The 25,346-nt window shown below is 33.8% G+C and overlaps 1 protein-coding gene across 6 annotated transcripts; it reads right to left on the bottom strand.

Moving 5' to 3' along the window:
• Positions 1–10,176: 10,176 nt before the first annotated feature.
• LOC136230060 (E3 ubiquitin-protein ligase PRT1) lies at positions 10,177–18,258 on the bottom strand. Of its 6 annotated transcripts, none has more exons than XR_010689260.1 (9): positions 18,025–18,258; positions 15,346–15,374; positions 15,072–15,251; positions 13,192–13,449; positions 12,868–13,095; positions 12,392–12,495; positions 11,091–11,435; positions 10,897–10,997; positions 10,178–10,411 (listed from the first exon to the last, which is right to left on the bottom strand). XR_010689260.1 is itself a non-coding variant. In XM_066018997.1 (8 exons), the coding sequence occupies exons 1-7, from the start codon at positions 18,099–18,101 to the stop codon at positions 11,133–11,135; spliced, it is 1,179 nt and encodes a 392-aa protein (XP_065875069.1). In that variant the 5' UTR covers positions 18,102–18,258; the 3' UTR covers positions 10,707–10,997; positions 11,091–11,132. The 6 variants fall into 6 exon arrangements, 2 of the variants coding, with proteins under 2 accessions (XP_065875069.1, XP_065875068.1); XR_010689259.1 differs by having other exon boundaries at positions 10,178–10,406; XR_010689258.1 differs by having other exon boundaries at positions 10,177–10,411; positions 10,897–11,435.
• Positions 18,259–25,346: the final 7,088 nt, after the last annotated feature.

Below are 25,346 nucleotides of genomic sequence, written 5' to 3'. Positions count from 1 at the left end.
TTTATTATCTTTATTAGGGATCACATGTAAAAAATCAAAATTTTGATCCGTGTTTGTAAGTAATAATTGGAATTTTAATACATTTATTAATAAAGCTGACAAGTAAAAAAATGAGAGAATATGATAATAATTTTCAATATTTGTGATATTTTCGAGTTAGCAGTAGTGGCGGAGCCAGGAATTTAAACTTAGGGGGGCTAATTTTAGCCGAGCGGTTGAGGGTAAATTTTCAAAGTCCAGCCTGTTAGGGCTAGGCAAAATTTTTTTAGCCTCCAACGCGTTAAAATTGTAAAAATGTTATCAATTTTTAAAAACTAGATTGAACTAATAGAAAATTAAATATGTTTACTTTTTTTAATAGAAAAGACATAATAAAAATGAATTCAAAAGTGTTATCAAAATAAGAATAAAGAGTCTATTTAAATTAATTAATAATGGTAACATGCTTTGATAACTATTTAAAAATAAAGTTAAAATAAATAAAAACGAGATTGGAGGGACTTGAACATAGAATCTCTCAAATAGGAGCATGCATTCTTAACCATCACATCTACCTTTAAACATCAAAATAATACTACATAGAGTCAATATATACTAATTTTTGAGGGGGCTACATGGAAAAAATCAATCCGTACTCAAGGGCAGAGCCGGTGGCTGGGGGGGGGGGGGGGGGGGGGGGGGCTCCGGCCCCCCTGAGCCCTGGGTTGGCTCCGCCCCTGGTTAGCAGGTCAATCCTCATCCATCTCAAAAATTTGCGTCAATGTCGTGTCAACTCGAAAAATGACCCATTACCTATTAAGCTAAACTCAAACACTATAACAATGTATTGATTTTAGTTCGTGTAACCGGTCGTGTGTAGTTTTTCCATTCCTATGATGATGTCGGTAAAAGGTAAAGGAAGAATAAGTAGATTTAGGATTTGAAGATCAAATTAAATGATGGAGTTTTAATAATACTATTTTTAAAAGCGAATCGTTGATGAAGCGATATCATTTCATTAAGTTGAGCATTGGCTCATCTAGCATCCTGGTCTTGCCACTACATCAACGTAAAATTTGAGGTCAATGTGTTCTTGGAACATCTTGGCGACTACCGTTGATAAGTGGCACTTGTATTTTGGAGTCCGAAGCACATAATTGTGTAATAGAAAGTACCCCCATGGGTTACAAATGTTGTTTTTCAGCGTCAAAAGAATTAGTTGGTTTTGTGATATCCCATAGCGTAATCAAATACAGATAAAATTTGATGGCAGACAATCTGATCTACTAATTTATCTATGTTATGCAAGGGGTATCAAGATCCATTTGAGTTATTGATCAGTACAACGTTAGCTAACTATTATGGGTAATATACATGTTTAGTGAACTCAACTTCGATGAGCTTGTTCACTTCTTTATGGATGGTCGTCTATTTATCTTGGGCGTGGATATGCTTTTTTTTTTGGGACTAAAGAGTGGCTAGACTCAGCGTCTAGGTTGTGCATCATATGCTCTGCGAAAACTCCAATGATGTCACTATTGTTCCAAGAAAAGATGTCGTCTAAAAAATGGCAGGTGTCTTTGATGGAAGCTTTCAACTGTTCGCCTAGCGGCGAGCCTAACTCCAGAGTTTTTTCTTCTAACTATGAGAATGATAAGATAGGTATGAGAGGTTCAAGGATGTATCCTTTTAACTCATCAATCCCTTATAGGCTCTCTATCACTAGGGTGTTAGTTGTGGGAGCCATGAAAGCCCAATGAATCTCTATTGCCACTTTTTTTATCTCCTTGTATGACAATATGTGCCTCATCTAGTGGTACAGTAAGAGTGAGGCTATGAAAACTGATTTAGGCATCGATATTGGCTAGTAATGATCTTCCCAAAATGGCATCATAAGTTAGAGGAATGTCTATGATGACAAAGTTACTTGATTGGATATGCCGGTCTCCCTCGAATAAAGTAAGTGCCAAATTCATCACCATTAACACCATGATTTCAATGTGTGATAACCCCACCAGAGGAAAATTACCCTTGCAGATACGTTTATTTGATACTTGCATTTTCTCCAAAGTTGTCCATGATTGAGATTGATTGAACTACTTGTGTCCACGAGGATCCACCAAAATCAGGATTTCTTGATAACAAAGGAAACAATACGAGTCTTATTATGAGATATGAATAATAGAGGTAGCATGTGGAATGCTTCTTTCATGATTCCTTTTCTCATCTTCTGAACCGAGGACTCCGTATTGTAGGATGGCTTCCCCTCTTTAATAACATAGACCTCACCTTGGTATATTTCCCATTTAGGGTCTTCAACCATTTCTTGTTGTTGGGTTGCCGATGAGTTTTCTACCTTTGTTTTTCCTATCAACAAAAATCCTTGTCTTGTGTCCCATCTTTCTGTGCCACCTGCCATATTTTTCTTTTGACGACAACTTTGTCTACTGCCAAAAGGTATTAGATTGCTTGTGATATTATAATGGAACCCCCAGGAGTACCCTTGAGGGATACCATGATACACTAGAATAATGGTCTTCTTTGATCTATACATTCTCCCCTTAATGACTATCAAAAGGGGTTTAGTAACGGTCATCTCTTCAATTTGGGACTAGCAGGGGTTCCTCGTTTCTTTTACTGATGTACCATTGGTTTCTCACCATGATGCTTATCCTTATATCATGTGGTGGGTTCTCGATATTGCTTGTCTTTACCCTCTACATAATCGTCAATCCTCTTATTATCATCATATCAGACATAGCTCTAACTGAAGGTTATAAGTTTTCAAAGGTTCATGGGGGTCGATGTAGCACTTCTCCATATCTTTCATATCAAATATCGAGTTTAACATGTTAGTACTTTTACCATATTGTCTTTACTCCCATAGTGAGTATGTCATCAATATACAAACATAAAATGATATATCCTTCGTTTGTAGTTTTGACATATACACATTTGTCACACTCGTTTATCTTATAGTAATTTTTCACCATGACATCATCAAACTTTTTGTGCCATTGTTTTGGTGTTTACTTTAATCCATACAAAGACTTCACCATTTTACAAACTTTTCTTTTCTAACCTGGAGCTACACAATCTTGAAGTTGTTCCATGTAGATCTCTTCATGAAGGTCTCCATTCAGGAAAGTTATATTAACATCCATTTGATGTACTTCAAGCTTCTGTAGAGTGGTGATTGCAAATATCATCCTAATAAAAGTTATCCTTGATACATTAAAGCATGTATCAAAGTAATCAAAGTCTTATTTTTGTCTATAACCTTTTCTAACCAATCTTTCCTTATACTTATCAATTGTTTTGTCTCTCTTCATTTTCCATTTGAAAATCCATTTACAAACTTAGTGGTTTCAATCCTAAAAGAAGATATTGGATTTTCATACATGTTTTAAAGGCGGAAAACAAAATATAAAACATAGAAGCATCTGATTCCCGCAGACCACATATCTAGAATAAAGTTAAAGGATTAATCACCTTATACCATAGAGTGAGTGACGTTCCTTTTGATTGATGTCTTTAAATCGATATTAGGAGGTGAAAATTGAGCTCCCTCTATAATCACACTTGCGAAATAAGAATTAGACGTAACTTGCAATCACCATAATAAATTCCTTGTACCAAAAAATAATCCTTGACCAAATACATTGTAGGGGGAGGCTAGCTCTCTCTTATTCTTGTTTGGTTAGATAAATTTATGGCATGGAATGAGAATGAGAAGGTTCATTACTTTTCTTAATGTGTGGTTTTACCAATTTAATTTAGGAATGAGGATCACATTCCCCTATTTGTAGAATTATTGATTCCCTTCCCACTTTCCATTAATCAAATTACATTCTCATTCCCTTTGAAATTTAACTAAAATGAACGGATCCCAGGTTTGATTTATTTATCCCTTTTTAACCAAGCCACGTTTTGTTTACAATTTCTACTAATTACCACATGCACATATTAATCCAATTTAATCCTATATGTGATTTTCTTCAAACAAATATTATATAAAATATGATTCATTAATATATGTAATATTTTATTATATTATTTAATATAAATAAATAAATTTTAATTTTTTGTATTCTGATTTTGATTCCAATTCCGAATTTTGAAATAAACAACTCTATACTTATTAGAAATAATTAATTTAATTAAAAAAAATCCCAAACGTAGTTTAGGACTGGGAGGCACATTGGGTTTAAGGGATAAAAAATAGTTTTTCACTTAACTAAAAACTCTCCCTAAAATCTTACTTTAATTAAACTCTAATTTAATTAAATGTGTGATTGTATCTCAATTAAAAATTTATTAATAATATCTAATATTATTTTCTATACATATATATATAAGTTTATATTTCTAATTTAATCTAATTAAAAGAAAATGATTACCCAACTCTAATAGTAATCTCATGTGTAACTTTCGACAACTTAATTAATGGTAACCTCTAAAGTAATCCATTGTTATGCTATATCATGTCCAACACGAGGCGCGGTTAAGTCACCCTCATCTGTTTCTCGGACGTTTCCTTGATCTTTAGTGAACTAATAAGATCAAATAAGAAATTACACATTACCTCATTTAGGTGGGTCACACGCTTCTCAGTCCCACTAGCCAAATGACCGCTGATATCTAATCTCTATAAGAGATTCAACAATCCCTTGCTTCACTTATGCTTTCTAATCATGACGCTGAACCCATACTTTCCTTATTACATGCCCATTACGCGATCAATCAAAGTACACTACAAGCCATCTAGGTCCCATAGTGGACTTGACGTAAGGATTCAACCTAAAGTGTTACATGAAAACCGCCTATGACTATTCTAACCATGTGGTGTTCTCATAGCGGATCAATCTAGAGTTTACTACTTCATAAACATTACTGCCCCAGATTTGACATCCAATGTCTGTAATCGGTGAAACACTATTACAATCAAGGCACACAATAATCTTTAGTTAGTTATCGTTCCCACATAATAACAAACTAGGGATATTTACTTTAGTATCTTGTTGCCTCACGACTTCACTTGACCAGGTCATCAACCTGACAAACATGAGCAGCTTACTAATCTTGGATACTTTGTTAATCAGCTTATACAAGTAAGCTGACTTAACAGATTATAGCCTTATAGTTAATAGTTTCGTCAAATATAATGTCTCGAGACTAGGGCATACTTCAACAATCTCCCACTTGCACTAGTACCAACTAAATAAGATCTTATCCCTATTGACTTGACATGACCATCATGCAACAGTCAACCTGGCTTGCAGTCAACCCCTCGATATTGTTATCTACCCCAAATTTATCGATCTTTACATTTCAATCAAGTTTCATTGAGATGTAATTCCCCAAGTGTGTGTATGGGTTTTAAAATGACCGGGGCTCTTAGAGCTCGTGCATCAGTCCTGTTTCCATCACGTGAAGATATTTACTGGCACTATGATAAAGGGTACGAATTGTCGATTTTACAAATCCTAACCTAGTAATGTTTTTCGATATCCCAGATATCGCATTCAATGTTTCCACATACTCTATATTCTAGATAGACACCTTAGGCGATCTTTTCGACGTTCAGGGCTGGAGTGACATGAATGTGCCCTTCAAGAATACATTCCTTCTTTTGTTGAACAAGGAATATCCTTAAATCCCGGGCCAAATCAATCAAATTGTTCTCATTCAATTTGTCCTACTTGAAGATGGTCTTTAGAATAAAAGAGGTTGTTGAACTAGCCATATTAAAGTGTACATGGAAAAATTAAAGTTGGTTAAAATTGTAAGGTCTTTTATTTCTTCTCACTCAAATTAACTAATATCCTTATAACTTAATTCATGTTTTAGTATGCTTTTACTTAGTGAGTCGAGATCCCAATTTAGTCTCGACTTAGTTTGTAAACTAACCCTTGGTTATTTAGCTAGGACTATTTAATAATATCATGTGTAACTTTCAGTTTGGAGGGAATAGTCTTTAGGACTTGGCACTTCCCAATATATGCTTAGAGCCAAGGTTTGTCGGAGATCCACGTTAAGTCAAACCACCAACCTAACGTTAGGTGTATCCCATACCAAAACCATTGCCTCACAAAAATGATCCAATGCACCCGACTTTGGCACAACCTTTGTTAGATAATCGATGTTTTGACAAGGCTCGTTTGTGAATATCGAGTGATTTTATTTATTGATTTTAAAGCGACTTTTAAAACAGCTTTAAACGACTCGTGGATTTCAGCGCGCAGTTTACATGCTATAAATTAAATAAATAAACAAATAAATAAAATGATATGAAATGAGCTAATCTAGTACAGTCTTGCAAAAAGTTTTAAACTTTTACATAATCGAAAAACTTGAAGTTCTGGCTCCAACTCCAGGTATGGGCCCGAGCTTCTGTATCTGGATTTTCTCCTTCTCCTTGGATTACATAATTTGAACTTACCAATCTATAAAAAAAATTACAACATACTTGAAATGGCACATAAACCGTATTTGTAAACTTGTAAATTACAACCCATCAATTTTAAAGCATAAGCCCATCACGAAAAAAAATATATCACATCAAAAAAAATATATCACATCAAAAACCAATTTGTTTTACCAATTAAAATATACCATGACCGAATTTGAAATTGCATAAATCGAATCTCCAAAATCATCTCATGATTTACTTATCCAATAATTGATTATAATTACGACACTATAAGGTTCTATGCCTTAGAGACATTCATAGTTCAATTTCCTTTGAAACATATTCCACGTTTTTATCCAAAAACATTTATTTAAATCACAACATTCATTTTAAACTTACTAATTTGATAAGTCAATTAACAAAACTTAAACTATATAGTGTCTAACAAGGTTAATTAGATTCGAGATTAGATTAACTTTGACTTTGAAATGAGCCTAACTAGGGATGGTAACAGGTACTGTACATGTGGATATCCGGCACTATCCGATCCTAATGGGACTACCCGTACCCTGTATAAAAGGGTATGAGACAGGTATGGAATCAAAATCATTACCCGTTGGGGTAATGGAACGGGTATATGAATACCCCATAGGGTACCCGATATCCGTCATAACTCTTTTATATATATTAAAAAATATTATTGTTTTTTAGATGTAAAATGTGAGATTTGAACCCCATCCTTTTATTTTTAACCATTAAATGATACCACTGAGCTACTTTATTCTTATTAATTAAGGTTCAATTTGTTCAATTTTTAGATGGATGATTTATTAAATTTATACTTTATTAAATTTGTAATATTTTTTGTTTTATTTATTGATTCTTAACGGGTAAGGATGTACCCGCGAGTACCTGCGAATTAAACTAGACATGTTTGATATGTAAAAAACATATCCGTTAAGGTAATGTGACAGATACAGATAATTACAAAATAAACGGGTAAAGATTTAAAATTGACACTACCCGCGAGTACCCTACTTGTTACATGTTGCCATCCCTAAGCCTAACTCAACAATAATATAACATCCAATACTATATCCATTTACAAATGTATACTAATGACATTTTACTATATAAAATATGTTATCCAATAATATATTTTTATCCATAAAATTCACATATATCACCATTTATATATAATAATTTCCAAATATATGTAACTTATTATTTAAATACATTACCTAATAATGTTCTGAAATAAATATGTATACATTTTATTTAAAAAGTATATATCCAAACATATATCAATTTAAAATTAAAACATGTCAAAAATAATTTTTATCTTTTAAAAAAGTTTAACCTACTTGATTTTATTTAAAACCCTTAAAATCAATTTTTATAAATTCTATATAATATCCAATATTGTATACCCTCAAAATGTATAAAACTCGTATGTATATTTACATAGGAGGTTTGAAAAACTTATTATGTCCAAAAATGTAATTATCAAAAAATTGACTGTTCCATTTTTTTGAAGGATACTTTTACCCCTAATTACTATATTTTAACTCCAAATAAAAGTTTTACTATATTCTTATTTATTATTTTATATAAACAGCTAAGTTTTACCAACCAAATTTACACAATCAACTAGTTAAATCAGTTAACAAAAAAGATAATCAACTAACCGTTAATATAATCAGCTAACAACTATTTATAAAACAGTGCCAATATATTTTGGCTAACTTAGTCATATATATAATTTGATACATGTACCTTTCTACTATTTGATAATTCATAAAATCAATTTAATTAAACCAGTTCGTTTTTATAGGGTTAAATTAAATCTAAACTTATAAGATTTGTTCATAAATTTTTGGTAAATAAAAAAAAATAATAAAAAAAGGAAGAATTGAGGAGAAAGACAAAGTAAAGAACGGATGAGAAAACGCATTGGATTCCTAGAAATTTCTAACTTTGAAACGAATCTCCTGAAAACCCTAATCCTCGCACCCACTCATAATAATAATAATAAATACACAAAGTATTAACGTCCAATCATACAACTGCTCGGATCTCAATCAACTACAATTCCCCACTTTTAACTCTTCTTTCACGTCCTCCCGCCTTTTTCCTGCTCCGAATCTTCCTATTATTCTACTCCCCTCCTCTTTTTTCCAGAGTTCACATTTATTTACAACACAAATACAGTTTTGGCACTATGTTATGTTTTTTCAACCTATAACACAATAACAACACATCACCCAAAATTGGATCTTTTTAATGCCTAGGGATCCTCTAGAGTCAGTGGAGTTGTAATCATCTCAACCATTAATTGCAAAATGAATGGATGAGATTTGATTGATCAATAAATGACTAATTAAATATTAAAATTTATCAATTAAATCTCATCCATTAATTTTGTAATTAATGGTTGAGATTATAACTCCACCAACTCTAAAGGCTTTTTAACTCTAGAGGATCCCTACACCTTTTTAATGTATAATTTCAGAATGGTTAATAAAACTTAAAAATGAAAAACTCACTCTTATCTGCTTTCACTAAATAATCATAGCTAAATTTATATATATAGATTAGGCTATACCTATGCTTATTTTGTTTTTCCATCATTCCAACAATTAGATGGTGATAAACTTTGACAAAATAAACTAATCCAATAATAGAAAAAACAAATAAAACTTACTTTAAAAAAAACAAAATAAGCATATATATCTATTATTTCCTTATGAAATCTTTTTTTTTTCTTTTATCTATTTATAGTTCTGTTATAGTTGCTCGATCATCTTTATAAAAAATGATTTTTTTTTTCTTTTCCTCTTTTTTTTCTTTTAAAACTAAAATTAACCTATTCATTTATAGTTTTATACTCAATTTAGAGCAACATAAATTAACAGTTTTACTCTATTGATACAAGGTAAAGGCTATGCTTACTTTGTGTGTTTTCACCATTGGATTAATCTTATGCTTCATCATCCAATGGTGATAACACACCAAGTAATGGTACTTTGTCAAAAACAAAATAACCATAGAAGGCACCTTGATACAAAGATGCATTAGTAAGAAAATATCAAACAATTAATTAATATTAATTTTCTTTAAGTAGTACTAAATTCAAACCTACATAATTTTAACATTCAATTACTTGCAAATTATTCATAAATTCAGAAAAAAAATCTTAAGATCAACTTTATTTTTAGTAATTAAACCCATACTACCATAATTTGGCACACTGAACCCTCACCATATATGAACTTTTTTTTAGCAACATACTAGATCCATTCTCTATTGGGATGACGTATTTTATATCTCTATTTGCATCTGATATTACATTTTTAACAAATCAAGTTTAAAATCATCTTTATTTGGAGAATTAAAGATTCTCGTTATCCTTCCCTTATAACCACATCAAACATACAAAAATCTCCTTTTGAACTATAAAAAAAATCATGCGCTTTTAACCTAATGTTAATACTATTAATCGGCTCAATGTGTATATTATAATTGATTAAAGATTCAATGTGTTAAATTGAAAAACTAGATGCTTAATGTATAAAAATCATAAAGTCAGAAGCCTGATTATGCGTTTTCCCTAAAATTTAATGCGTATTGCACTTAGGCAAATGAGTAAGATGATTGTCGACTCAATAAGAGGTTTGTTAACTAATTGGGCCAAGTTCAAAATTAGATTATAGCCTTGCAGCCTGTAGAAGAAGAGTAAACTAAACTGGCAGAAATAGACAGCCCCCAAAGCATGCATCATCTTTCTTTTATATAGGAATAAAGTCCAAGTTTACCTCTAACATTAAAAAAAAAAAAAAAAACGATAAAAACTTTGACTTTCAATATTTCCAATTGAACAATTTACAATTTTGCGCCCAAGTAGTAGCAGAGTTAATCGTCGATTGCTTGGAGTGCAAAGAATAACTCAACCCATATAGGTTTGGGTTAAAAATAAAAATGTGCCCCTACCCAGACCAAAACAATATCGTCAGACCTGCGCTGAAAAAAGAAGTACAGAGCCCTTCATATAATGGGATGCAATTAGAAAATAAGATGCACAAACCCTATCTCCCCATTCCCTTGGTATAGTCCCGTTTTAAGAGTTCAGTTAATTGGGAGATGTCTTGCTATCATGGCATAAAATTGCTCTAAGATGAAAACGTAAAAGAAATTTTTTTACTATTTCTTACGTTAAGAATATTATTCGCACTCCCCAAAAACGTTAGGGGCATATTGGACCTTATCCCTTTATAATATAATAACCACATTGTAAATGACAAACAAAAACAAACCATGGAGAATACATAGAACATTTTGCATAAACAAACTGAATTAATGTTATACAAAAGAGTACAACATGAAGCCTGCCCTGAAAATATGTAACCTTTCTCACAAGGAGAATGTTAGGATCACAAGGCATTAGGCTGCAGATGTCAACAAAAACTATGTACCGAAAGGGGCAAGAAGAACAGAAATGCACTGACCTATGTGTTTAACCAAATCGATCTTTCTTTCACCACCATGCTCTTAATATATAATCTGAGGAAGTGAGAATTCCGCCAGCAAAGTAAAAAAGACAGCACACCTGGAGAAACAAACGCTCACAGAGATAGTTTTAACTGTTAGATTGAGTTAAGTATTAATCATCAGCATTATGGGTGCAGATATCAGGATCAACCTATTTCCTTATTCATCATCTGTCTGCACTATCAGGAGGGAACTAACAGCTTCCATCATTCTCATTGGCATTGGCGTGTGTAGGAGAATCCTGGGATTCATCTTCTGGTATATTTATCGGAGGACCAATATAACTGGTAATAGCAATCTGAAAATCCTCTAATTGATCGGGTGGAATGCAAAGGTATTCGGCATCTTTCTGCACAAACTTATGTTCTGGTGTATGCTGCTGATTAAACCTCCCAGGACGCTTAGAGTTAGTGTTATAGCAGTCTCCACAAAGGTCAAAACCGATTTTCTCAAAGCAATCTTCGCATTTGTATCTATCTCCAATTATAGGATACATCTGTTGAAACAAATAATTATTACAGCAGTCTGGATAATGTTAATCCAATGAAACAACATTGATTGGAAGCAAACACTAGATTCGAAGATGGAATGACCCATAAAATGGTTAATCTAGCCTCTCACCTCATCAAGTTTTGGATTTCTAAGAGATGTCCATATTCTCATTCCAAGTACACAAAGAAGAAACTCAGAAAAGATTCCAGTTCTTACAATGAATTCAAATTAACATATACAACATCTTCTGTAACAGGCAGCATTAGCAAACATGCACACAAATGCATAAAGACACAGACAAAGGCAGAAAGAAGGGGGCATGGAGGGAATTTTATCATCTTTGATTAGCGTATTTCATAGCAAATGATCTGAATGTGGTTGTATTTGCTTGTACATGAAAGAGTTCTATTACATCATATCAATTTACTGCGACTGGAATATGATATTTGATAGAGAATATGCTAATACTAATAGGCATAAAGGGTAATATGGGAATTGAGGGACACATGGTTTAGGGTCTGATTAGTGAAGAGAGAGTTGTAGTTAGTATACATATAGTAGTAGTGGAGGATAAGAAGGGGGATGAAATTTTTTATGTTAGTAAGCACCATTTGTGCGTTTGGCGCTGTTCTTTGAGCAAAGAGGGAAGTTCATTCTATCTTTCCTTTTCTGTTTATTTCATACAAATTCATCAATACAATTCTCTATTTCTTTATTTGTTCTGTGTTTCTATTTCTGTTTTTATCAATATTCCTGATGTTCAGAGGAGTGAAGTAACTGGTGGACATTATGCTCTTTCTAAACAGCTATGTGCGTATTGCAAGTTTAAAAATCCAGCCATTGGTGGCAACTTGTCTACATCAAATAACCAAGTTTTCTAGTGCATTCGGTGCTGAATGTCTCATGTCAATAAAATGATGGACCTGCATAAACTGCATGAAATGGAGGACTGAATATTACCCCACAATAATCGCAGCCAACTCCAAGATGAATCTTTGAAGGGGAAAACTCTTCATTCGTCCCAGATGAAAATCGAAAACCTTTTTTACTAGCTTTAGTAGAACCTGGTGCAGACAATGCGTAAGTGATAATTTCTCAAGAAAATTTAAAAATTGCATTACATAATGACATTGAAACAAAAGACCACCATAAATGAATGTGCTATTTATAATTCAGACTGAAACCTAAAGTAAACAAAACGAAATAAATGCCTTTGGGGAGAGAATGAATGAAAATCTTGACGAGAGATTAGATATTCGAAAACATGCTCAGTTATGACGCTCTGTTTCATTTCGCAATATTTACTTGTCCAAGGACAACCGAGTTTTCTTAATAGGTAAATTTAAATACCCCAGAGAAAAATGATGGAAGGAATGAAACAAAAGCAGGAATATCAAAGGGAAAATAAATCAGTTAAGGGAGAAGAGCAAACATACAGCTAGTGTTCTTTGCAGTGCTGTTTTCAGTGCTGTTCTCATTCTTGATCTGTACTTGTTTAAGCTGAACAGCTTCCCTTCTCAAGGCATAATCTCTAGGGAATTGTTTCTCCAAAAATTGATCAAGCTCCAAACAGATTTTAGGCAAACCAGCTGGATGCGGAGATTGACAAACTTGACATTTAAGCATCTCAACAACTGGACATGAGATGCAAGTCTCACAATACCCTGAAACAAGATGAAGACAATAAAAGACCATTGTCAAGCTATTTGATGATGGTACATATAGTAAATCAGATGGCTATTTCAAATGTAAAATGTTACCATGGCCACAATTAAGAAAAACTGGATGGAAAAGCACTTGTTTGCATGAAGTGCACTCTACATCTGTCACTGCCAACTGCTTGCAACTTCCCTTTGGCTCCTCGTTCCCCGTAGAGCAAGGCTTTGACAATGAGTTGCACTTTGAAATAGTGCATGAAGGATGTAGGTGATCGCTCAGATCGTGCTCTTTATGAGAATGTGATTCATGTGCATTGGAATCAAACTGTGGTGAGAAAAACTCCATTTCTTTTTCTTCCTCTGGTATATGAGAAAGTAAAAATGTGGATTAAAACACCCTGATCAGCAATGTTAATGATACAATAATGCCATTATCAGAAGTCAACCAGCTAATTTAAGTGCCACTTTGTATGGTTAGAACATGAGTGATTAAACTGAAACTTGAATGCATATGATGGGTACATCCTCCAAAACTATATGAGTATGTTGATTATAGAATCAGGATCAAGGAAGTTGGAGGCATTCTTTACCGGATGCATTAACTGTGATCTCTTTTTGTGGTGGCACAGATACTCAATTCCACACACAATATTTCAGGAACGTTTGCTAATCACTATATATAAGATGACACACACGTCATCCCTAGTGATCTGATTGAGTAAAGAATACATGACAGAAATAAAATGTGATTAATGAGTGGCCACATTAATGCTAGCAAATTCATAATTCTACGGCAAACACTTACTACATATCTTTGTCCCTTTTTACTACTCATTTATTCATTTACACTTTGGACATTTCAGTCATGTAAGTATAATAAACATCAACCTTCTGTGAAGGTTAAATCTTTCGATTGAGTTCACTACAAAATCAAGTTATATCTTTGTTCCACCAAAGGAGCTTGGCATTCTGTGGCTCTAGTCAAGATGAGGATGTTTAATGAAAGGACTTTAGAGCATGGAAGTTATGATTGATGCTTCATAATAATTAGTAAAATTATAAGTGTAACTCAAGTAACTTCATTCTTTAGTTGGGATGTCATGGCGCAATGTGTTGGCTGGAGATCATGACCTTTGGAGGACTTGATATAAGGTGAGCTTATAAAGGATACACTTGTAGTACAAGGAATTGGATACTGACATAACTACTAGGAGTTAATATTATGCCTCTAATGTTACTTGAAAGTGTGTTACAAGTTGTGTGATTCAAGCTTTTGTTGAATTAACTAATTAAAAGTGCTTTAATATCAATGAAAGGTAATTATAGTGAAAAAACAATGTCGAGAGTTCACTAAAAATAATGTCAATGAAAGGTAAATACAGTGGAAAAATCACTGGGTCAACATAGGAATATGCCTACTCAGCACCCGTTTGGTTCAGCTGTTGTTATCCACTTTTTGTTATTGTTGTTAGTTGTTTAATGTATGTTATTGTCCTTCCAAAATAGCAATCAACAATTGTTTCTCAATCCTAACCAAACACTTGTATTTTACTATTTGAAGTAAAAAAAACAAAAAGGAGTTAAAAAATGAGAATCAAACACACTTACAGTACTAGATTTCACTGTCACTACAGATTAACTATTTCACAAAAAACTAATTTCACCTACGCAACGAAACCCTATGCAAGAAAACATCAGTTCATATCAACAATCTCACGAAGTTCTATGAGTGTCTTCTTCAAACACCAAATTATTCCTATAAGCAAAAGAGAAGTATCTTCAATGGATCCTTCGGATTTTCTACATATTTTTAGGCTGTAGATTAAAAAATGCAAAAAGGCCACATGGTATGTTTCATTTATCAGGCTATATTTTCATCTTCAATCTCCAACAGCAAATCAAGTCCGCTGTAGTAAATAGGAGTGTGCACATTGTATACCATGGAACTAAGTGAAAGATAAACTCTAATTTATGAAGCTTACCTAGAATTTGTTCTTCTCTTATCCTATAGGCAATAGGATACAGCTTCAGGAGCAAAAGATGCAGGGTCCAAGATATGGTTGGAAAATGATAATATGGATGCCTGCAAATTGGACAATGGGACTCATGTATGGAATCCATTGATTTGTGGACGCACCAGAAACAGGAAACATGCCCACAAGCTACAACCAAAAAGGATAAAAGAGAAAAAAGTATTAATTTAGGATTTGATACTTCTAAAAGTAAGCATCTTCCACAAGAAACATGATGACTTACAGAGTACTACAGGTTTGTACAGAAGATCCCTGAAACCAGATGAAGAATCAATTTTAGCGTCATCCACTAAATAAGGAAATAAAGATAGGGACCATAAGGAAACTAACAGAAAACATAAATAAGACCAAAAACCATCCACATCCCACATTATCCATAGCTTCCAACCTAATAATAGCAACAGCTATAATAATAACGCTTGATTTAAAATAAATGACATAGGTTTTGCCACATGACTAGTGTAACCAATTGATTTCTTGCATCCCCCAGAGAAAAATTACTTGTCCAATCTTATACAACAACAACAACAACAACAAAGCCTTAGTCCCGAAATGATTCGGGGTCGGCTAACATGAACCATCATATAAAACCATGAAATCAAGTCGTGTCAGCGACACAGATTCGCTCCCTCCACTCTGTCCCATCCACTACCATATTTTCCTCAATTCCCAGTAAACTCATATCACTCTCGATCACCCTCCTCCAAGTTTGCTTAGGTCTTCCCCTACCCCTCGCCACTACATCCCTTTGCCACTGTTCGGTTCTCCTAACCGGCGCATCAAGCGCTCTACGTCTCACATGGCCAAACCACCTTAGTCGGTTTTCTCTCATTTTATTCTCAATAGATGTGACCCCTACTTTTGTCCTAATTATTTCATTACTCACCCGATCCTTTCTCGTATGACCACACATCCATCTCAACATACGCATCTCCGCCACCGACATCTTATGGATGTGGCAGTTTTTCACTGCCCAACACTCCGTACTTGTCCAATCTTATATTTGACATAAATTATTTAAGATGAAGAAACATGCACAGATCGCAAGTATATGTGATACAAATTCTAGATCCCAGAGTATAGTCCATCAAATACAAGAATTCATTTGCAATTGAATTCCTTAATTTGTGTTCTTTTATATTTCAACTAGTTAATTCTACAACACAATTCATTAGCAAATAAATTGAATTATTTGTCATTTCTAACATGCATCAATTACATGATTTCCTAATCTAGCTTTAAGGATCGCTCAAAGAAGCTACATTTGTTTGACAGTAATACCTGTCTCACAGAATTACCCCCACCCCAACCTTCAGAACATGTCTTGCTTTGGGGTAGGTAACCAGCAATAAGAAGCACCATAATCGTGTTCAATACTATAACTGACAATAGGCTGCATTAATTGAGTATAGTTGATGGAAGGAATTGTACTATAGATGAACTTAAAACTGGACAATTTCAAACACAAATTTTGCATTTGGGTCCAAAGTTTTGAAACTAGAAGTTTGGAACCGATAATAGATAGATTTTCTTTGACCAATTGAAGTTTAAATTAGCTTTTCTTTGATTGATCATATTTTAAACTTATGAAATCCCGTGAGCTGACGCTGTTCGTTGATCTTTGAGCCTCGTATCCCGATTATCCCCAATAAGCTTGATTTTATTTTGGCCAAGGCGAGAGAAATTACAAAGGCATTCCGTATAGAACAAAGGTACTGTGATCGGCCTATTAAAGAGGTGTTGGTTAGGTGTGTTCCTCGGGACGGGATGCAGGATGGGTTAAATTTAATAATGATGGTGCAAGCAAGGGGAACCCGGGGCTCGCTTCGGCTGGAGGGATCCTACATCATGATGAGCATGGTCAATGGTTAGGAGGTGTGGTGGTGAATCTTGCTTTTTGAACTGCAGTATTGGAAAAACTATGGGGGTTGTATTTTGGTCTCAAGTACGCATGGGCTAGACATTACTGCAAGTTAGTATTCGAAATGGACTCTTTGGTAGTAATTCGGCTTGTTGGTCATGAGGTGGTTCAACAGCATCGCTTTTATTGGCTTATTATGGCGTGTCGTGATCTATATGACAGAGATTGGGAAGTGCAGCTCATTCAGATCCTACGGAAAGGGAACATGGCAACTGATTGGATGGCAGTTTAGGTCTTCACGAGTGTGATGCGACTCGGGTACTCCTGGAGTAATACTCCAGGCCAATCAATTCTTGATATGTGTATATATATTTTTTCTTTCCACCAATCATGCCCATGTAGTGGTATTCAAAACGATTTTGATTGGCCGGAAGTATTACTACCGGAGTACTGTAAAATCTCTCAGCACCTCCTGCACTCAGCGCCTCTTGAAGGCATCCAGGACTTTTTTTTCTGATTTTTGTGGTTCTGGGCTTCCCATAATGATCCGTCTTTAAGGATTGGTGTTTCCTCGGGATTAGCCACCAAAAAAACAATCATATTTTCATTTTAACAGAAAACAAACTTCAATTCAGAAAATACAAACTAAAATAAATCCAAATTAATAACCAAATAATTTTAAAGCAGCATTAAATAAAAAATTAAAATTATTCAAAATCCGGTTCTTAAGTTATTATAAATAAGTTTCTAGAGCGCATTTTCCACGGAAAACAATACTCTGACTGATTACCTAGCAGTTCACCCCTCCATTTCCTTCCCGTTACATTGATGAAATTATTAAGAAGTGTGTTTGAAACGGGTATCAAACTCCGACAATATAAAAAATAAGTAAATTAATCCTCGGCATAGCTTACACAGTACAGACAATAATATATAGCAAATCAGTACAAAATCCAAAAAGAAATCAGTTAATCTTAGGAAAATTAAACATAACTAAACGAGAAGACGATGTAATTTCCACGGGAGAGGAAGAGAACTTACAGACAAATTGAACATGTAAAGGAATCGGAAATCTCTTCCATCTCGGTGGAGGCGCCAGTGGATATATCTTTAGCCATCGTGAATTGACGAAGAATAGAAAAAGAAAGAAAGAATCGACGGGGATAGTGAAGGCGAATCTCTTCCAATGGGAACTCTGTAGTTTGAGTTGGAAGAGAAACCCCTTTTTCAGATTGAATGAAAAAGGCCAACCCACAAATATTTCTGAATTTTTTTCTCATGTAATATTGTTAAATCAAATAGTAATATAGCAATTTTGTATTGAGTGCTATTTTTGACCATTTCTTTAAGATTTTTTTTTTACTTAAGAAGGATAATTGTTTAATTCATATGAAATAGAAAATAATTAATTAAAAAAAAATAAAAAACATAGTGAAGCTTCTAATTTTTTTTTTCATTAACCTCCTATTTTTTTTAATACATTGAGTCTGTGATCTTTTATTTTCTATTACATTAAGCTCTTGTTAAATTTGAAAAAATAAATAAATTAATACATTGAAAAATATTATTAATTTCATCTGTGTATAAAATTTATATTTTTTACGGCTCGAATCGAAATATAGTTTTTATAGTTTTCATATAGTCACATTACACATATTAAAAATAAAAATTTCTAATGCATGGGAAATGAATACACTCTTTTAATCGAGTTTTATATTTAAAATTTTTGTCTGATTTTTCGGTTCGAGGATCGTCAGACACCCTTTAGATGGATCCCCCACTAATAAAAGTTTTCTAAAGACTCGAACTCAAGATCTAGCTTAAGTCATTAACCATTTAAGTCAACCTTAATTGGTAGAGAAGATTCATCTTTAATATCATAGACAATAATACACCATGTTTGAAACTGTTTTTGACACAATTACAAGAAATATACTCTACACAAAGTTGATTTCATAGTCTTTTTTTCCAGTAATAACTTCATGATCTTTTAATAAGATATATCTACGAAGCAAAATATATATCCACATATGGAGATATACTTCAACCACGACATTTCTATTAAGAACTTGAGAAAGTATAACAATGTAAAAATTTATTTTTAAAAATGAAAGTAATTTTCATAATTAACCTATCTTTTTTAAACAATAGTTAATTTCAGTATATACAAGGAGTATTATAGTAATAAAATATATATGACTTGAGTAAAAAATATTTAAATAAAAGATTTTTCATAATTAAGCTATCTTTTTTTTTTTTTGAAGAATTAAGCTATCTTTTTAAATAGTAGATAATTTCATTATATAGGATCATAATAACAAAATATATGTGATTATTTATAGAGTTTCATGTGGATTTTGCATTTGAGTGAAAATTAATTTTTACTTTGATAATGTACCACTAAAAATGTGAAAGAAGAATCAAGAAGGTGTAGTGCTATCGCTTTCTATTTAAAAAAATCCATGGAATTCAACCTTTTCGTACTAGTTTTTTTTTTTTATATATAAAAAATCCACTACAATTTTAGTTTTTTAAGATTATAATTAAGAGTAAATTTACTCTTAATATCTAAAATAGGATAAAATTAAAAAATGCGTGTAATGTTGTTAATCAAAAGCAATATTATCCCTAAGATTAAAAAGTGATACAATTAAAAATCTACATTGTCAAATTAGTCTGATTTTAAACGTCTTTAATAGATTCTATACTCTGTTAAAAAGTTATGTTTCCTTAATTTAGAAGGCTTTCATCACATGATTAAAAAAAATTATATTGATTAAAAGTCAATCTCATAATGGCAGGGTTCAGTAAATGCAATATAGATGGAGCAGTATTTGCCGAGACAGCTGAGAGTGGTTAGGGTGCTGTTCTGCGGGCAGGAAATGGTGAGTTCAGAAGGCTTTACAGTGGCAAAATCGAAGGAATACTGGAGCCAAAGATAATAGAAGCGTTAGCCGTACGAGAAAGCATTCAGTGGATGGCGGCAAGAGGAGAGCAGAAGGTTCAGTTCGAAACAGACGCAGAAGTCGTGGTTTAAGGAATAAAATCGGCTAAAAGAGATATGTCTGAGTTCGGAATGTTAATTAATGACTGTAAGGAACTCCTAAGTGATTTTTCAGACTATTCAGTCTGTTTTATTCCGCGATTAGCGAACGAGACTGCTCACTTGATAGCGAGTCAGACTCGGTCCAATGCTAATCTGTTCGAGTCGGATTTTTTACCGACATGGTTAGAAAATGTAATTCATAAGGAGAGTTCTCCTTCTAATTAATAAAGGTTGTTTGCTTTCAAAAAAAAAAGTCAATCTCATAAAAAACCTCTCCTCACATCTTCTGAAAATAATTGAAACCAAAAAATCTCGAATCCTGAAAATTCTAAAAACCATTTTAACTTAGTCAAAACAGAGACATTTTAACCCAAAAAACAAGCAACAAAATAAAATTGAAGAAAACAAGATTTATTATTATCTATCTCAAAATTGAGATTATCTAATGCAAAATCACTAATATCAAAATTGCTTTCACTAATCCTATCCTCATTTTCAAGAAAATAGAGTAATAAATCTTTATCAAAGCTTGATGAGCTTTCAAGCTCTTGTTCATGGACAATTGAATCTGACCATGAATGCAGATGTTGTATCAACCAAGACCACATCTATCTTTTCCATTGCTTTCTCATCTTCTTTAGTTTTACTACTTCTAACATTAGTCCATTCCTCACCCCAATTCAAACTCGATTCAAGATCACATCCAATCAAACACTTAATCCTCTCAGTTAGAGGATTTAGATTCGAAATGTTCGAATTTGATACATGTTTTCCCACTTAGATAAGAGGCGTAACAAGGTTGAGTTTTAAATTTTTAAATTTTTTAATCATTGGAATGGTAGCCACTTAATTAGAGGAACGTAAATTTTAACGAGTTAGGGAATCTATTAGGGGTGTCTAAAATTGGACTAATTTGAGAATGTTAAGTCCTTAATTGTACAATTTTTAACCTTAAGGGTAATATTGCTCTTGATTGACAACGATAGACGCATTTTTGCACCTCATCTCTATCTAAAATGGTATACTTTTATTTTGAACAAGGTTTTCCTCTGGTTTTCCTCATGCGTCTGAGAACGGTTCATGTAGATACTCTGACGATTAAGTCAGTCGAGTAAAGAAGGCAGAGCAAGATAAGCAAGTAGTAAAAAATTCTAAAGAGAGGGAGTTTAAGATTCTTTACCAATGGTATAGTTTACCTATTTATAGTGATTGAAATAGGCTCATTGACTAAAGTGCCCTTGTGCATATATTCTAGTGAGCCTGGTATATGTCGGGCCTAACCCTTTGACTGTAGGTGGAGGTGGGCTTTTTGGGTTCTGTTAGTTTGCATGCCCATTTTCCTTATCAATTAGTCCCCCCTTTGAATGCTTAGTGATCAAACCACTGAATGTGAGGTGGTGGGAGAGGAAAGGTTTATACGCAAACTATCGTGCATAAGTGTATTGTGTTTGGTGTTTGAATTGATTAAAAACAGAACTTGTGGTAGTGGCATGTGGTGTCTATAAGCTGCCACTTGTCTAGGATTGAAGATGAAGCCTGCATTGTGCAAAACATACGTCATTAAAGAGGCTAGAAGTGACGATGTTACAGAGATGGGAGTCACTCTAAAACATTAAGGGAAGGCCTCATCCATGTGGCTCAATCTGTACACAACAATCTTGATGTTTTAACAATCACTTGCAGGAATATATGCGCTAAGAACTAACAAAACTTGAACGCAATATAGAGAAATGATGAAGAGGAAGAAAGAGGCAGGAAAGGGAATATTATATTTTCCAATCATACCTAAAAGGTAAAGATACAACCTATATAAAGGCAATGAAAAGACAAAATAACAAATAATAATTTTGAGTAAGGGAAAACATGAGAAAAGGAAAATACAGAACAGTCCTCAAAGAGAAAGATAAACAAACAATAATAACAAAGGAGTAAAACAATACATATCCTTCAATACCCCCCTTAAGCTGGAGAGTGAGGAAATGATGAAGCTCCCAACTTGTGCATGTGATGAAGATGTTGTTTGACATGTAGTATTTTGGTGAAAATATCTACAACTTGATTAGAGGATGGAACATATGCAAGCAATGGTAATAGCACCGGGCTTGAGTTGATCTCAAACATAATGACAATATATCTCCACATGTTTACTATGCTCATGGAGGACTAGATTGGTTGTAATGGTAAGTGTAGATTGATTGTCATAGTTCAGAATAATAGGCGACAGATTATGAAGTCTAAGATCACTACGCCAAATAACATCTCAGACGACGGTTAAAAACTGTCGTCCCGCGAGATATAAATCTGTCACGGGTCTCGCTGCCGTCTGTTGCACCTTCAGACAACGGTTAGGTTCTGTCATATGAAGGCACAACATATGACATTAGCCTATTTGCGTACTATCATATTAATCTTGTTACGATGCAGCTTAATTATTATTACTGTCACCTTTAATATCATCCCACGACATACTAATAATTAAAAATGTCAAGTAAATATATGAAAAATTGGCATATTGGTATTCACAATGACATTTTTTATAATAATTTATGTCATTGTAGCTTGTTTCAAATGACATAGGTCTTAATCAATCATGTCAATAGATTTATTTTCAGATTACAGATTCGTTTATTTTAATGTCTTTTTATTGTTGTTTAGATGATATTTTTTTAACGTAAATGTCACTCTTTGATTTCTTCTTTGAATGAATTTCTGGTAATGAAACATAGTCAAATGAACAAGAACTTCTGTATATCAATGATTTTAAATTTACTGGAGACTAATGCTCATAATCTGTTTACGTTTGAACTAGATAAATTTCTAAATGTAATTAATATCAGGTAAAAACAATAAGCAATACATCTCCAATCTTTCAACCTTTCAATTTGGCATGGTGTTGGAAGCAAAATCCAACTTGATCTGCACATCTAAGTCATTATTAGGCATAGAATCCCCAAGTCTTGATATCTGCAAAACCAAATGCATTTCATTAATTACGTACCATATTACAGAGAGACCTAATAACTCATTTACCCTTTCCCCTTCCTAGACCTTTCACTTACCCACCCACAGTATAAATATGAAGCTTTTACCAATTCTCAAAAGTCCACAACCCAACAGTATACTTACCCTAGTTATATCGATCATGGATAATCGTACTAGGGGCGTCCATTTTCGTGTTGAGGCGCAGATTTCCCTACTCCGACAGGAGTCACCTAGGTGGCTTCTCAATATTACAGGTATGTATCTTACTCACCCAATTGTGCATTGTTCTCCTTTCTCTATTTTTGCTAACTCATGTATGCTTGCTGCTATATATGTAGGTCCTGCCCGTCGGCAATGGTCTGTCGTGATGAAGGGCCCTCCAAACACCCCTTATGAAGGAGGTGTATTCATAGTCGATATGGACTTCCCTGTCGATTTCCCCTCCACACCTCCAGTTGTAAGAACATGAACTTATTAATACATAGTAATCAGTTCATATATATGCATATACACTCATGATATTACTATTATTCTCAGTTCATATTCAGGACTAGGATTTATCATCCTAATATCAGTCCTTTAGGGTGTGTATCTATGCCCCAGCTACTTGATCGCCCTTCCTATAGTGTTTCCACGGTAAGATGATGCTATAAATCTATACATTTGCCTATGTTTGGGGTCTAATTTATCTATGCATGTTTGGGGTCTAATTTATCTATACATTTTCTAGCTGCTGTGGCATATTTATGGAATGCTGATAGAGCCCTTTATTGAGGGGCCATTTCCTGGCCAAGAGCGAATTGCTGAGCAATACATCAACAACAGGGCAGGTTATGTAGCAACTGTTAGGAGATGGACTTAAGAGCATGCAGGGGGCATGATGATGTGCGAATAGCAAGCAAGGGGGCATGATGATATGCGTGCGAATAACATGCAAGGGGGAGGCATGATGTGTGAATAGCAAAAAAGGAGCTGTGGATGCTGAACAAACATTGATCTGGATGGTGTGGACTATTAGAGGCATAGAGCCAAACTTGAAGAACAGAATGATTACTGATTACAAATCTACTTGGTAATCAATCTGATATTCAATGTTGGCTACATGCCTCTCAAGTACTCCACACCATCTAGCTCTAGTGTTTTTTTAGCATCTAGATCTCCTTTGTTGCTATTCGCACATCATGCCCCTTGCATGCTATTCGCACATCACATCATCATGCCCCCTTGCACTCTATCCTTTTTTTGTACTACAAAGTAGACATATGTATATTCAAGTGACACAGAACATGCTATATAACAAGTAGACAACTTATTCGTATATACATGTCTATTCCTAAATTGATATAAAACTTGTGCTAATAGCATCATAAATCCATCACTATACTTCACTGACACAGAACATGCTATATGTATATCAAGTGACACAGAACATGCTGCATGTATATTCAAGTGACACAGATAGCAACAGGTTCATACACATACTCATAGTCAGTTCTATCTCCCTAAACAGAACATCAACCATAAGCTTCATAGCAATACACATACACAACCATTGTTTATCACATACTCATGTCTGAATATTGTATATACAAATGAATTCAGTTCATGTCAATTCCTATACACAACCCTTTATCACATACACATGTATGACTAAGGCATACAACAACATCATACATGCAACCAACATAACAATACATGTACTTAACAAGTTAAAGAAATCTTCCTATATGTTGCAGTCATGAAACCATCTCTTCCATCAACCATCCCATATACTTCAGCACTCTTACTATCCTTGCAAATAAAAAGAGCAATATCTACCTATGTCAGCATCACCCACAATAGCATCACGAAGTAACACTAAGCAGGTTCATACACATACTCATTTCAGTCCTTGCATCATTATTTCACTCAATGAACATTTATAGGATAAGAGTATGGCCAATCACAATATATACAAGGGACACAGAACATGCTATAGATAACGTAGACACGATATAATGATGAAGTGAGCACGGTGATGAAGGGTATGATACTTGAAAGCTCCTTTACTATGTACCTGCCACTTGGATTGTACAGTTCATGATAAAGTGAGCATGATGATGAAGTGTATGATACTATCACCACAAGCTTAGTTAGAAACTTGTGTTGTTAGAATCATATAACTTCATCACCATGTTAAATACTTTTTTATAAGCACAACAAGCCAAGTGATACGATACATAGTGATGGAGATTTAGTTGACCATATGATTATGCTTCACTGTGGTGACTATGCTTCATACATGCAAGTTTCATAGCAATACACATACACAACCCTTGTTTATCACATACTCATG

This window comes from Euphorbia lathyris, chromosome 5 (genome assembly GCF_963576675.1).
Source record: "Euphorbia lathyris chromosome 5, ddEupLath1.1, whole genome shotgun sequence".
Lineage (NCBI taxonomy): Eukaryota > Viridiplantae > Streptophyta > Magnoliopsida > Malpighiales > Euphorbiaceae > Euphorbia > Euphorbia lathyris.
Note: the sequence above shows the minus strand (reverse complement) of the source record. Positions and strands in the feature narration are given on the sequence as shown.